This window comes from Candida theae (assembly GCF_024610275.1).
Source record: "Candida theae strain CBS 12239 chromosome Unknown scaffold4, whole genome shotgun sequence".
Classification (NCBI taxonomy): domain Eukaryota; kingdom Fungi; phylum Ascomycota; class Pichiomycetes; order Serinales; family Debaryomycetaceae; genus Lodderomyces; species Lodderomyces theae.
Genome location: NW_026261436.1, coordinates 64,917 through 79,809, shown reverse-complemented (window position 1 = coordinate 79,809; position 14,893 = coordinate 64,917). Strand labels below are relative to the sequence as shown.

The window sequence follows — 14,893 nt, the reverse complement described above, 5'->3', positions numbered from 1 at the left end:
TCCCGATTGAGGAGATGACCACTCGATGGGATATTTGCTTCGGCAGGTAGGGTCGAAAGCTGACCGCAATATTTCCTAGGGGTGCAGGGTCCAGATATATACAGCATCGGTATCAAAGCTTGCGATTCTTTTTTTATGTATAGGCAATAGGACTCTATGTCGATATGGAGGACCAGGTGTCCTGTGTTTGGTGCTGGTGGGGTATCAAGCGGGGTTCGCAAAGAGCCTCAACTTCACCTGCATAAACTTACCTTTGGCACTTTAAATCTCCATCTCGCGGAAGGGAAACACAATATAGATAACTTGGCTGCTCTTGTAAGGTCGCACAAATTTACGTAATGTCCTATTGCTTTTCAGAGACGTTGTAATCATAGAACCATCGAATCAAACTATAAATTCAGTACGAATACTCTTGCAACACTTGCTTCAAAATATTTGGATACCATCTTTTTGCAACATCTTGATGCGACTTGATTCTGTTTCTAAATACTGCATATCCAACAGGCTCCTTCTCCACATCCGGCTGAAATTGGAACCCCACATCCACTGCCCAGTCCTTGATTTTTTGATCCCTCTCCTCTTTCATTTTCAACACATTTTCAGGAATATTGTTCACCGATGTCTTGAAGCAGTCCAAATCGATAGTTTGGAAAAATGGGATAGAAATTCTGGTGCCGCTTCCTGGTTCCGGTATCAAGACACGATGGATTGTTGCCTTGCACACGCCTTGGGTTATAGCTTCCAACGTTTGTCCGTTATTCACCACTAAATGGTTAGGGATATTTGGAACCGTGATCCATTTTCCTTGGAAATTTTGCACTTGTAAAGAATTCTCATGGGGAGTTGCTTGAAAAATGTAGGTGAGAAGATCAGAATCTCTATGTGGACCTACCCCTTGTCCTGTTGACGGTGTGTCATCCAATGCAACTGACTTTGAGTTTTTCAACGATGATTCATCAGGATACGATATGAGCTTCATTTTACATTGTTGGCGGGGCTTGAAATATCCATCAAGTGCATTACTATCCAACCCAATGGACTCTGTAACGAGTTTTCTCACGATTGTGCTAAGATTTGTCATCTTGGCTATGTAGTCTTCTATTGTAGGTCTAAAGTTTGGGATCTTACTTGCATCCGGCCAAAGGTTTGGACCTTCAATATTGCGGTAAATTGGATCATTCTCTGAAGGAGATGGAAGCTCTGTTGCGAGATCAATCTGCTCCCTCCAGTCGGTATGCGAGGCTGTGATTTCATTTGCTAATCTAGTGTAGCCCAAGAAGTGTTTTGATTTGGTCATTTCACAATCCATCTTCACGTCGTCTGGTAATGCAAAAAACTCTTCGGCTTGTTTCTTGATAGCAACAAGATCAGCTTCACTTGGACCTACTTCCTCGTAATGATTCAAAAGTAAGAATCCGACATTGATCATAGCATTTCTCAACTGGGCAAGAAATTCAGGCTTAGTGGCAGGATCAAAAGCTTGACGAAGGTCAAGCACTGGTATTTCCTGAAATGACATCGGTTGATGGTGGAGATGGCTGTGAATCAGTTGAAAAAGTTGTCAAGACTTTGTTGAATTATCATCATTTCAAAAAATCGATTTTTCTCAAAAAGTCGCCTGATTTCGAAAGCCACAGTTTTTGAATTATTTTCTGGGGACAAGAGGGTTTTTTGTGTTGTAAGGTAAATTACAAAATTCGATGTGGTAGTAATAGAGCTGAAGTGAGAGGAGTAGTCTCCAAAACCCGTTATGCTCCTTCGGACACCATTGTACGAGACAATTTACGGCATTTTCTTCATAGTCGGTAAATCTTAGACTAAAAGAGAACGTGAGAAATGCTCGCTGTCTGCCCCATTGTCAAGTCAACGTCGCTTTACATGTAAGTCAATTGAGAATAAGCAAAAGTATATTAAATCAATAAATCTATACTATTTTCAATTTCAGCTTTATTTAGATTCCGACTTCTTGTCGTCCTTGTGGTTTTCCTGGTAGTCTGAGTATGCCTTTTTAGCGTTGTCTTGAAAGTTACCACCCTTGGAAAAGTCTTGGTAAGCATCTTTACCGTCTTCTTGTGTGATCTTTCCTGATTTTACAAAATCTTGTCCTTTTTTGATAAATGAGTCCATTGTTTTTCGTTGTGGAGGTGAGAGAAAGGTTGCTTGAAATTGGATGAACAATTTCTCACTTATTTATACTTTTTCCAACCTGTAGTTAACCGCCACCCCATCTCCCCCTCTCTCCCTCCTTCAGTAGGATGGAAAATGGACTAAACGTGTTTTTTAGCGGTCGTGTAAAGCCTCTCCTTACTCTTGCTATTGCATTGTTGAAACAAAGAACAATAGGCTTTCCAATTGAAATTCCAGAATTTCACTAGCTTCCATATTACGTCATAGGCACTCCTTTTTTCAATTTTTTTTTCTGTCTTTAAAGTTGTCGCGTTTTTCAACTGTCACACGACATTGGTGCGACACGGGACTCACTTTCCGTCTATTGGTAGCGTCGTATTGAGATGGCGCTGACTTATAAGTGCATGTTAAAATCAGCTGAATGAATGTTTTCAAGTACTGAAGGATATTTAGTAGATAGCGAGTACTTATCAGATCCAATGCATACTTTTGAACACCTGCTTGCATGGAGTCCTTTTTTTTTTTTTTTTGCACATGAGTTGTTGCAAAAAGAGTGCCATTGTAAAGTATATATGTGGTAACACACTTCTAGCACTATACCGGAAGAGTTTTTTTCCCCTGGACTACGTACATATCCATTACACTTCAAAACTCACACATTTCCTACGTTAGCTGCTCAATTTAAACCGCTTATAATACGCAAGTCCGCTCAAGTGGTCGCGAAAAAAAAAAAATAAAAAATAAAAAAAAAATAAAAAAGAAACCAAAAAACCGTTAACAACTCACTTTTGCGAAATTTTTCACCTTTTTTTTTTTATTTGTCTCTTCACCGTATCGATAGAGACAGAGAGAGGTAACCTCTGCTGCGCCATCACAAATGCTAGCGTCATATAATGACCTACTACGAAAATACCCATATCGCACCAACATGGTGACCACCGGTCTATTCTTTGGTCTTGGAGATATTATTGCCCAGACTTTGTTCCCGCACACCATCACCACAACTAAGACAGACAAAAACGGAAACCAAGCTGAACTGGTGGAGGTGAGCAGTTATACCCCCGACAGAACTATGAGGGCCATAATCTACGGATCAGTTTTCTTTGCTCCTATTAGTGTTTTGTGGCATGGTAAAACGCTCCCCAAGTTGAAAAACCCATTTATCAGCATGGTTAAGAGAAAAATGATGGAAACAAAGAGTAAGAAAAGGTTGCATTTGTATGATACCTTGTTCCGTTTGGGTGTGGATCAGCTAATTTTTCCTGGATTGGTTTGGATTCCTCTTTACAATACGGTCATGGTGATGCTAGCACAGCACGAGGACCCATTTGGTGTGATACGGCACAAGTTGGAAAACAATTGGTGGGCCGTTCTACAGGCTAATTGGACAGTCTGGCCTGGGTTCCAACTCGTGAATCTTTACTTTATTCCAGTGCATTTGCGAATAGTTTGTGCAAACGTATGGTCAACCGGGTGGAATGCCTTTCTAAGTTTTGTGCACAATACGAAGGGCCATGGTAAGGGAAGCGGCAAGAAATTGGAGGAGTTGGTGGATATTGAAGATGACGAACAAGAGGTTGTGATGGTGTATGATTGAACTAGAAAGATAGATAGGGATAGAGAGTAAGTTTAGGTAGCGCGATGTACTGATAGACACAATACAATTTCAAATTTTCAGCAATCAATCATACACACACTTCAATTCATTGCAATCTATACTATATCACTCCGCCATGCGTACATTCTTCTACAGATATAATCAATTACTTGTGAAAAAGCCTCTCTTGACAAATATGATTAGTACTGGGTTTTTATTGGGAGCCGGTGACTGTTCAGCACAGCTATTATTCCCCACTTCTCCTGATCAGCCGTACGACTATGTGAGAACATTAAGAGCAGTGATATATGGAGGAATTATATTCGCGCCTTTGGGAGACAAATGGTACAAGATTCTCAACACCAAGATTGTATGGCGAGGTAAGAACGAGAGGACAATGTCAACAATCCTTCGCGTTGCAGTAGATCAATTGGTGTTTGCCCCCTTTATTGGTATACCATTGTATTATGCCGCAATGACGGTATTGGAGAACAGGAAGCCATACTTGGAGCATGTAATATCCAAATTTGAAACCAGTTGGTGGGTCACATTGAAGAGTAATTGGTTAGTCTGGCCCATTTTTCAATGGTTCAATTTCTATTTGTTACCGGTGCATTACAGGTTACTAGCAGTCAACTTAATCAGCATTGGATGGAACACGTATCTCAGTTACGTGATGCATAATAAGGCATAGATATCATTGCGAACAAAGGAATATGAAATCAGTGATCAGTGTATGGTTGTGGTTGTGGTTGTGGTTGTGGTGGCGTGTATATGGGAAGTGAAGCAGGTGATTGGAATGTTCGTGTCTACTTCAAAATCTTTTGTTTGTACTCTTTGTCTCTCTGTACTCTCTCTCTCTCCAACGAATTTCAAATTCAACACAAGGTGTAAATATATTTTATGCTCGACAAAAACAACAGATATATATATATATCCCCATTCCTATCAATCAAAAATCACCCACACCCTCCCATTTGCCAAACATCATCGTCTATTTCATACGGTATATCTAGATATACAAGGGCTTACATCACCATCACACCACTTCCAAAGTAAAAATGATGAAAGGATTCAAAAATAGATTGACCCGAAACAAGAGTCAATCGACAACGAAAAAGGGTGACAAGAAAGACAAGGACAAGAGTGAAAAAAAGTCAACGACGTCATCCTCATCCTCGGCATCGTCATCATCAACATCGAATGTGGGCTCTCTGCAAAGCTCGAAGAACTTGATGACCAACTCTTCAACCTCACTCAAATCCAATTCTCCAAGCCCTTCACGAAACAATAGTTCAAACAGTGCAGTGTCGATCAAGTCCACCAACAGCAATACAACTATGACATCAGCAACCTCGCCACAAGGCCTGCCAACTACAGAATCCCCCAGAATTGTTGTCAATCAAGACAGCCCAAACACTATTTTTGGCTCCCCTTCGCAACAATCATCCAATAGCTCTGGTGTCTTTCCAAATTCTGTGTCGTTAGCAACAGGTCCTTCATCGGCAGCAAATATTTCAGCAGCGAATACAGGCATTACCCCAACTACAATGCCTTCAATTGTAACGCCGAATCAAGGGGCCGGTAGTGTGTCATTTGGCTCTCAACCTATCACGCCTACACCTACTTCACCCAAAAGCCCTACGTTTGAAGCCAAAGCACATCATAGTCTGCAAGGAGCGCAATCCCATCATCAATTGAATCCAAACATCTCTTCCCCTGGAAGAGATTCTTTTGATATAGATTTGATCAGTGCCCCAAAGAGACATTCGTCATCTAGATTTGAACCAACTTCATCCGATAGATATCAGGAAATCCACAAGTTGCCAAATTTTGACGAGGTGTTACCTGAGGACCAAATTAACTTGTTTATACAAAAGATTGATCAGTGTAACATCATGTTTGATTTCAGTGACCCCACTTTTGACATCAGAGGTAAGGAGATCAAGAGGATGACGTTGCAGGAGTTGATTGCATTCATCTCGAACAACCGCTTCTCCTACACCGACGAGATGTACAAGCATGTTGTCAACATGTTCAAGAAAAATTTGTTTCGTCCAATACCTCCTCCTGTGAACCCTGTTGGCGACATTTATGACCCCGATGAAGATGAGCCGGTGAGCGAGTTGGCATGGCCGCATATGCAAGCTATTTATGAGTTTTTTTTGAGATTCATTGAGCTGCCTGATTTTCAGCATCAAATTGCCAAACAGTATATCGACCACGAGTTCATCTTGAGAATACTAGAGTTGTTTGATTCGGAAGATCCAAGAGAGAGGGACTGTTTGAAAACGACATTGCATAGAATTTACGGAAAATTTTTGAGCTTGAGGAGCTTCATTAGAAAATCAATCAACAATGTTTTCCTACAATTTATTTACGAAACGGAAAAGTTCAATGGTGTGGGGGAATTGTTGGAAATTATGGGATCAATAATAAATGGGTTTGCACTTCCATTGAAAGAGGAACACAAAATCTTTTTGGTAAGGGTGTTGATCCCCTTGCATAAAGTAAAGTGCTTGTCGTTGTACCACCCGCAATTGGCCTACTGCATTGTCCAATTCTTAGAAAAGGACCCCACGTTGACCGAGGATGTGATTATGGGTTTGTTGAGATTTTGGCCAAAGATTAACAGTCCAAAGGAACTCATGTTTTTGAATGAAATTGAGGATGTATTCGAGGTAATGGAGCCCAATGAATTTGTCAAGATACAAATACCCCTTTTTGCCCAATTATCGAAATGTATCAGCTCATCACATTATCAAGTGAGTGAAAAAATTTTGTGCTACTGGTCGAATGAATACTTTTTGACGTTAATCACTGAAAATGCCGAGGTTGTCTTGCCGATAATATTTGCATCATTGTACGAGTTGACAAACTCGACACAACCGGGAATTGAGAATGGCATAATGCAACAAAAGTTGGCCAACTTTCCTGACGCAACAGTGGATGCTAATGGCAACTTGATCGATGCAGGATTGGTTTTACAAGACTTACAGCAAGGTATCATACCAAGCGCAAACGATCCTTCGCATCCACATCACAAGATCTTTCAAGTACACGCTTCAGTGAATAATAATGGACAAAATGGTGAAAATGATTTGCCAATGTCTCTTAATGGCGAAGGCAATCCTCAAAACCGCAACATTCACACCGACCTCAATGGAAACGAGCTTTCAGACGAGGAATATTACGACCTGCTTAGCTCAATGCAAGCAAATGCAAGTGCAAATGCATCGAACTCTAGTAATCCATTGAGTGACGAGTTTGGTCCTGGATTCGATGAAGAGACAAACATGTTACAGCACAATTCAGCCACCTCGATTTGGAATAGAAATATTCACTCACTTGCTTATGGTGCCTTGAAGGTGTTTATGGACCACAACCCCGTATTGTATGACCACTGCACCATGCTATATCACCAATCATTGAGTGAGCAGAAGAGCCGCGAAGCTGCAAGAAAAGAAGGCTGGGAAAAGATTGAGAGATATGTTCAGCAGATCAAGGCTCAACAACAGCCACAAAATGAAAGTAGGGGAGTGTATTAAAAACGCTTTGTTGGATGTTTTGTATGAAAATGAGCGAGAGCATCAATGTAAAATTTTTTTATTTTTTTCATCATCAATACTTTTCTTGAACTCTGTATTCTTCTTCTTTTCAATTCTATGGCAGCCAAGGTATGTTATAACAACATAATATCCAAGAAGATGAAAAAACCTTTTACCTCGATTTGCAAATGTTTGAATTTGGGACCCTATTTGTTTTTGTTTTTTTTTGAGTCCAAATTAATGAAACGTATAGAAAGAACCGCTACACTGAATTGGATACAACTTTATGTTACTGAATGAGATTACTAACTAGTAATAAGTAGTAACTGGCAGTACTGAATACAGTCTCTACGTAGATCTGGCTGGTATTTTGTGGTTGGTGCAAGATAGAGTTAGTTCTAGAGATAAAGTGGTGGTGTGGACACGGCGTTCCGTAGGAGACTCCGGTCAAAAACAATGTAGTTTGCTAGATTGGCGTGTTGTCAATCTCATTGCGATTACATCAGAGTCACAAGCAACATGTATACATCTTCTAATACTCTGTTCGCTCTGATTGACTTGATAAGCGACGAACTCTGCAGTTTACAATTTGTCATTCTTAGTAATGAATGAAACCACCCTCGCCATCTCATCTCTCTCAGTTATAAAAAAAGGAAGACCGAAAAAATTTTCCATCTTCATTTTACCACTTTTCTTTTTTGGCAAAGTCTGCCCCTTTCATATACCTATATCGATTTTATCAACAACCTACAGCCTACAGCCTACAGCCTACAGCAATGACCTACGAAGCATCAAAAGCCACGTCATACTTGAAAGACTACCCTAAAAAGGATGGGTTATCAATCAAAGAGTTGATTGATTCTACCAACTTTGGTGGTTTGACCTACAACGATTTCTTAATCTTGCCTGGTTTGATTACATTCCCAAGCACCAACGTGAGCTTGGAAAGCAAGTTGACCAAAAAGATCACGTTGAAGACTCCATTCGTTTCGAGTCCTATGGATACCGTCACTGAAGAAAACATGGCCATCCATATGGCTTTGTTGGGTGGTATTGGTATCATTCATCATAACTGTACCGCTGAGGAACAAGCTGAAATGGTTAAGAAGGTTAAGAAGTATGAAAATGGTTTCATCAACGACCCAATCGTTATTTCAGCGGATGTTACTGTTGGGGAAGTCAAGAAGATGAAGGAGATTATGGGATTCACCTCTTTCCCAGTCACTGGTATGTACAAAAAAAAAAACACGTCATGTTACCCTGATGATCAAAACAAAATTCATTAATAACTTTCGTTCTACCGATTCACATCAAACGATGTTGGGGAGAAATTATTCTTCACTGATTTTTTACATGACCAAATTCTCAATCTATATGAAAATATACTAACATTATCTAGAAAATGGTAAAGTTGGAGGAAAATTGCTCGGTATTGTCACCTCTCGTGATGTTCAATTTCATGAGGAAAACAGGGACCCAGTTTCAAAGGTGATGACCACTGATGTAATCACTGGAAACCAAGGTATCTCCTTAACTGAAGGTAACGAAATTTTGAGAAAGTCCAAGAAGGGTAAGTTGCCAATTGTTGACACTAACGGCAATTTGGTCTCTTTGATTTCATTGACTGATTTGCAAAAGAACCACGATTTCCCAAACGCTTCTAAATCCTTCCACTCCAAACAATTATTGTGTGGTGCAGCTATTGGGACAATGGATGCTGACAAAGAAAGATTAGACAAATTGGTCGAAGCAGGCTTGGATGTTGTTGTCATTGATTCTTCAAACGGTTCATCAACTTTCCAAATCAACATGCTCAAGTGGATCAAGGAGAAATACCCAGAACTTCAAGTTATCGCTGGTAACGTTGTCACTAGAGAACAAGCTGCATTGTTGATTGAAGCTGGTGCTGATGCTTTAAGAATTGGTATGGGTTCTGGTTCAATTTGTATTACACAAGAAGTCATGGCTTGCGGTAGACCCCAAGGTACTGCAGTCTATGGAGTTACTGAATTTGCCAACAAATTCGGCGTTCCGTGTATAGCTGATGGTGGTATTGGAAACATTGGTCATATTTCCAAGGCTTTAGCTTTGGGTGCCTCATGTGTAATGATGGGAGGATTGTTAGCCGGTACTTCGGAAACTCCAGGAGACTACTTTTACAGGGACGGCCAAAGATTGAAGGCTTACAGAGGAATGGGATCCATTGATGCAATGCAACAAACGAGCACCAATGCCAATGCATCCACATCAAGATACTTTTCGGAAACCGACAAAGTCTTTGTTGCACAAGGTGTTAGTGGATCTGTCATTGACAAAGGTTCCATCACCAAGTTCATTCCATACTTGTACAATGGTTTGCAACATTCATTACAAGACATTGGTATTCAATCTGTTAAAGAGTTGAGGGAAAAGGTGGATGCAGGATCTGTCAGATTTGAATTTAGAACTGCCTCTGCCCAATTCGAAGGTGGTGTCCACGGCTTGCACTCGTACGAAAAGACTTTACATAATTAGTTTGTAGGTGAATAAAATACTTTAAGTTTGTTAGATTTTGATTGACTGTGTCACAGTGTACAGTGGGGGGAGAGAGATTTCAATCGTAGAGCTAAATGTAGATAAATGCTGCGATTGACAGTCAGTGGACCGTAAAAGCGTTGCACAATTGATTTGTTGTGTTTTCTTCGATCTGTTGTGCACAAGACCAAATGACGTCAAAGAAAATGTGAAATCGAAATTTTCACGTCATGAAATTCGACGACGCCACATCATTAACCAGCCAAATGTCCAGCACTTTAGATGAAGATCTCACCAATAGCAGATTGGTCAAGTACAACGATATCCAACCTGATGTCATGAAATATTTGTACAACGTGATATCGCCACACTATCCCAACTTGTTTGCCAAGTACTCAACAAAGACTCAATCTTTTGAATCTTTGAATATCATAGACCTACTACATGATGGAGAAGTATTGTGTCGCTTGGGCCAAATGGTAAAATTGCCATCCGATACCAAGAACCCCACCACCAAGTTCAAGTCATCACAGATGGCATTTATTCAAATGGAAAATATATCGTGGTTTCTACAATTGTGCGAGTTACTCAAGTTGCCCCACGATGAGATATTTCAAACGGTGGACTTGTACGAAGGGAAAGATCCGTATCAAGTTTGTATTACGTTGATGTCGTTTTCGCGTATTGTCAATACATTGGACCCTGAGGTTTTCGGCGAGGTTATTGGGCCAAAGAAGGTTAAGGTCAAACCGACCGTACCCAACAAGCCAAGAAGTTTGAGAAAATAGAGTCAAAGGTGTGGGTGGGGAGGTATTGAGAACATTCAATCCTCATAGACTCCAGAGACTACTTACAACGATCATTGTTTGTATGCAGGAATAATTCGTATTACTTTTTTCCTCCTCATCTCTTCTCTTCGTTTGCAGAATTTTTTTTATATTTTTTTTTTTACACACACACACAATCTTGTACTAAGAGCATTCACATTCACTGAGACATCGAGGATAAGGAAGCTTCTTATCACATTGCATACTCTATAACGTTATTTATTAATCAAGTGCTAACATGTCGGACGAAGTTATTTGGCAAGTCATCAATCATCAATTCTGCGCTTTCAAATTAAAGACTGAGAAGCAAAATTTCTGCAGAAATGAATACAACGTAAGTGGGTTGTGTTCGAGACAGTCATGTCCCTTGGCTAATGCTCGGTATGCTACAGTTAAAAATGTTGGTGGGAAGTTGTACCTATATATGAAAACAGCTGAAAGGGCTCATATGCCAAATAGATGGTGGGAGAGAATCAAGCTTTCCAAGAATTACAACAAGGCATTGTCACAAATTGATCATCATTTGCAATATTGGCAGAAGTTCTTACAGCACAAGTGTAAGCAGAGGTTGACGAGATTGACACAGGTTGCAATCACGGAGAGAAGATTGGCATTGAATGAAGAAGAGAGACATTTGGTGGGAGTTAAACCAAAGGTAAAGAGGAGAGAAGAAAATAGAGAACGAAAAGCGTTGGCTGCTGCCAAGATCGAGAAAGCTATAGAGAAGGAGTTGTTGGAGAGATTAAAGAGTGGTGCATATGGGGACAAACCATTGAATGTTGATGAAAGTATATGGAAAAAAGTATTGGGCAAAGTTGATGAAGTTGAACAAGAGGAAGAGTTTGACGATGATGAGGAAGAGGACGTTGAGCTTGAGAGTGAAGACGAGGAAGACGAGGAAGATATGGGAGAAGTTGAATATGTTGAGGACTCGGGTGACGATGACTTGGTAGATATGGAAGATTTGGAGAAATGGTTGGATGATTCTTCTGCTGGAGAAAGCGAAGAAGAGAGCGATGATGATGATGATGATGGTGACAACGACAACGACGAAGAGACTAATGATGCAAACTCGAAGAAGAGAAAGGCAGACGATACAAATCAAAAGAAGAAGAAGAAGAGAAGACCACGGGTGGAAATCGAATACGAAGAAGAGGAGCCTCTACACACAAATATAGCTGCATAGTTTTAATGAACTCTTTTTTTTTTTGTTGAATTATGTTCTTTTGGAGAGAGTCTTTGGCAAATCCGAATCTTGGCAAGCCGTTAATGTGGTCCACATCCGCTGGGAAAATACAATTGTTAACCCTAAGGGAAATTAGTAAGGGTGGGAAAACTGTCCTTCGCATCGAACTGTGGAAGTCCTTTCCCACCCTCACTGCACAGTTTCACCGCCAGTCACATGATTGTACGAGACATCTTGATTTTAACGTATATTTCATTCATTGCTGTAGGATCTTCTCGGGTATGATAAAGGTGTTGGGGTACGACAGCTGAGGAATATCTCCATATGTGTATATGAGCAACAATCACTTCTCGTAAACTTCGTAAACAATACTATTGGACATAAAAGCTGTGTGGTAGTACAAAACGTAAAAGTCGTGAGCGGATACTCTTTTCTATGATTTTCTTCTTTGCCGCTAATCTCATACCCTAATCTAAAAGTTGTCTACAGCAGTTAAGTGGGTTTAGTAATAAGTCTCTAAAAGTCACCACGTACTGACATACCTCACAGAAGAACGTGGTCATGGTTAGTGGAAAATGGGAAGAGAGGTGATGCGCCACAGAACGTACCAACTTTTTAACAAGCCGTTTAGAATGGCGGAAACAAGGCTGTGCTTGATACTAAATTGATACTAAAAATATCCAAGACATCGTGTCTCGTTCGTTTTTTCCGAATCACTACAAAGATAAATGGAGTTTTAAACAAAAGACACGTTCTTAAAGGTTATTGAGTTTTTCTTTTCGGCTTTTGTGCTCTCTAATTCATTCTGGGCCCTAAAGCCTAAATCCTAAAGCCTAATTCACATTTGCCGCAAAGCATCACCAACTGTCTCAAGGAGTAGACAAGAGTAGTCTTTTGAGATAGTTGCACTCTCGAACTGGAGCAAGTTTATGTCCTCACTCTGATTTCCCAACAAACCCTCTCTACTCAAATAAGACCTGATGAAAGTCATAAAAGTGGCGGTTAGACGGAAAAAAACAACTTGGGAATCGGATTTACACAAAATCTGTCAAATTTTTTTAAGGAAGTTTGTGTCTTCTTATTCTTTTTTTCTTTTTTACATCCGTTACCCTAAATTAGATTATTACCCTTACGCTTTTAACTCTCAACTCTCAACTCTTACTTACTTACTTACTTACTCTTACTTGCTTACTCTTACTCACTCTTACATACTTACTTACTTACTTACTTACTTACTTACTTACTTGCCCAGTTTTGTTTGTTTTTTGTTTGTTTTTTGTTTGTTTCCCTTTTTTTCTTTTTTTAATTTAGTTCTCTTCGGGTCCCGGTTATGGACACTATATATTAGTTTCACTCAACTTCAAACAAATGTCTTTCTTTGCTTAACTTTGTTTCTTCTTACACAACCACAGAAAACCAACACACACCAGGCAGGAAGCTAACCTTCTCACTCTCACGTCAATCCAATCTACACACCACAACCATGTCTCTGTTGTTGGCTTCTATCACAGCTTGGACCCCAACTTCAACAAACACACCGACCTCAACAAGTTTAATAAGTGTGCCTACTACTGCACAGTCTGCTTTGGAACTGAGTTTGTCAGCTGCGTTACATTCTCTTAGCACTTTTGGACCCCACGTCAAGAATCAAGATTATGTGCTGGCATCCCGTGTCATTCGTGGAGCTCAAGTTTCTTTGTCCATCCTTTCAGCACAAAATGTCTTAGCCACAGCAACAGCAGACAATGTCAAAGCACAGGCCACTGAATTAATCTGGAATCTGACGCAAAATCTTGAGGATTTGTTTTGGGATGAAAACGTTTACAATATCCATCGTCTTACTCGTCCAGGGAATATCATCTTTTTGGTTGTGTTTTCCATCACTGTGTTGTGGTATACTTTGATACTTGCAAAATCAAGATATTGGTGGTTCAACATTGCATTCTTCTGTGGTGCCGTTTTAGAATTTTTGGGATTCCTTGGAAGAGTGTTATCATTCAGTGATATGACTTATTTCCAGTACTATTTGTTACAACTTATTGTTTTGACTATAGCACCAGCATTCATCATGGGCGGAATATATTTCTTACTAGGACAGTTGGTTATTATTCACGGTCGTCAATTTTCTGTTTTGAAGCCGTTGTGGTACGCTTACATCTTCATTGCTTGTGATGTGACTTCATTGGTAATTCAGGCAATTGGTGGTGGTATTGCTAGTGTTCGAGCAGAAAACTATGAAAACGCTGACCCTGGTACATACACCATGATTGCTGGTATTGCATTCCAAGTGTTTTCTATGTCTATTTACATAATCTTTTGGCTGTTGTTCTTGTGGAGAATCTATTTCCCAAAAACTGATATATACCCCCATGCTCAATCAGAAAAGAGTCCTGTTGCTAATAGTCCACACCAGTTGTTGAAGCCAAGTGTCAAAAACTTTTTCAAATTGCTTTTCAATACCAAGGAGACTGCCGAGTACAAGAGAAATGTATTGGAGCCATATTACAACCCCAAATATGCCGACATTAGACTGAGAAAGTTGTACAACTACTTCCCATTAGCAGTGTCATTAGCAATAATTGCTATTTTCATTCGTTGTATTTACAGAGTGGTGGAGTTGGCCCAGGGATTCAGTGGGTATTTGATCACCCATGAGGTTTATATCATGTGTTTGGATGCGCTCATGTTGTTCTTTGCATTGTATATTTTCATTCCTTTCCACCCACACATTGTTTTTGGAGCAAGCAATATCATTAGATTAAGTGACATCAAGGGAAACACCGATGAAAAGGTCGAGGAAGAGTTGTATCCTTTGGATGACGATAACCACACTTTTAGGAATGACACTATTCCTTTCGGGGAAAGACACGACGTTGCGGAAGATGATAAATTGAAAGACAGCGGAGAATCTCAGAATAGAGGTTGGTGATTGAAGAGCCATTCGAATAATCTCGCCAAAATGAATCAGATACCTTGTGGGTCGAGCAGTTACAGTGCACTTTTTAGAATTTCTTTTACCTTGTTATTATAGACAGTTACATAATTCGATACATTTGAGGATTTAAAAGTAGGTGTAGTGATCTTCTGAGCTGGC

At 40.0% G+C, this 14,893-nt stretch overlaps 7 protein-coding genes across 7 annotated transcripts; 6 read left to right on the top strand and 1 right to left on the bottom strand. All coding sequences in view use genetic code 12, as the record gives it.

Annotated features, from left to right (window-relative positions):
* Positions 1 to 397: 397 nt before the first annotated feature.
* KGF57_002564 (uncharacterized protein) lies at positions 398 to 1,519 on the bottom strand (the record flags this gene model as incomplete). The annotated part of the gene is made up of 1 exon (XM_051751891.1): positions 398 to 1,519. The coding sequence occupies one exon, from the start codon at positions 1,517 to 1,519 to the stop codon at positions 398 to 400; it is 1,122 nt and encodes a 373-aa protein (XP_051608800.1).
* Positions 1,520 to 3,055: 1,536 nt separating this feature from the next.
* On the top strand, positions 3,056 to 4,418 carry KGF57_002563 (Mpv17/PMP22 family protein; the record flags this gene model as incomplete). Its single annotated transcript, XM_051751890.1, has 2 exons — positions 3,056 to 3,714; positions 3,929 to 4,418. 2 exons carry the CDS (start codon positions 3,056 to 3,058, stop codon positions 4,416 to 4,418), a joined length of 1,149 nt encoding a protein of 382 aa, XP_051608799.1.
* A 367-nt stretch (positions 4,419 to 4,785) lies between these two features.
* RTS1 (protein phosphatase 2A regulatory subunit) lies at positions 4,786 to 7,272 on the top strand (the record flags this gene model as incomplete). The annotated part of the gene is made up of 1 exon (XM_051751889.1): positions 4,786 to 7,272. One exon carries the CDS (start codon positions 4,786 to 4,788, stop codon positions 7,270 to 7,272), a length of 2,487 nt encoding a protein of 828 aa, XP_051608798.1.
* A 776-nt stretch (positions 7,273 to 8,048) lies between these two features.
* Positions 8,049 to 9,786, top strand: IMH3 (IMP dehydrogenase; the record flags this gene model as incomplete). Its single annotated transcript, XM_051751888.1, has 2 exons — positions 8,049 to 8,499; positions 8,672 to 9,786. 2 exons carry the CDS (start codon positions 8,049 to 8,051, stop codon positions 9,784 to 9,786), a joined length of 1,566 nt encoding a protein of 521 aa, XP_051608797.1.
* Positions 9,787 to 10,052: 266 nt separating this feature from the next.
* Positions 10,053 to 10,574, top strand: SCP1 (Scp1p; the record flags this gene model as incomplete). Its single annotated transcript, XM_051751887.1, has 1 exon — positions 10,053 to 10,574. The coding sequence occupies one exon, from the start codon at positions 10,053 to 10,055 to the stop codon at positions 10,572 to 10,574; it is 522 nt and encodes a 173-aa protein (XP_051608796.1).
* Positions 10,575 to 10,851: 277 nt separating this feature from the next.
* On the top strand, positions 10,852 to 11,799 carry MAK16 (ribosome biosynthesis protein; the record flags this gene model as incomplete). The annotated part of the gene is made up of 1 exon (XM_051751886.1): positions 10,852 to 11,799. The coding sequence occupies one exon, from the start codon at positions 10,852 to 10,854 to the stop codon at positions 11,797 to 11,799; it is 948 nt and encodes a 315-aa protein (XP_051608795.1).
* Positions 11,800 to 13,282: 1,483 nt separating this feature from the next.
* Positions 13,283 to 14,728, top strand: KGF57_002558 (RTA1 domain-containing protein; the record flags this gene model as incomplete). The annotated part of the gene is made up of 1 exon (XM_051751885.1): positions 13,283 to 14,728. One exon carries the CDS (start codon positions 13,283 to 13,285, stop codon positions 14,726 to 14,728), a length of 1,446 nt encoding a protein of 481 aa, XP_051608794.1.
* Positions 14,729 to 14,893: the final 165 nt, after the last annotated feature.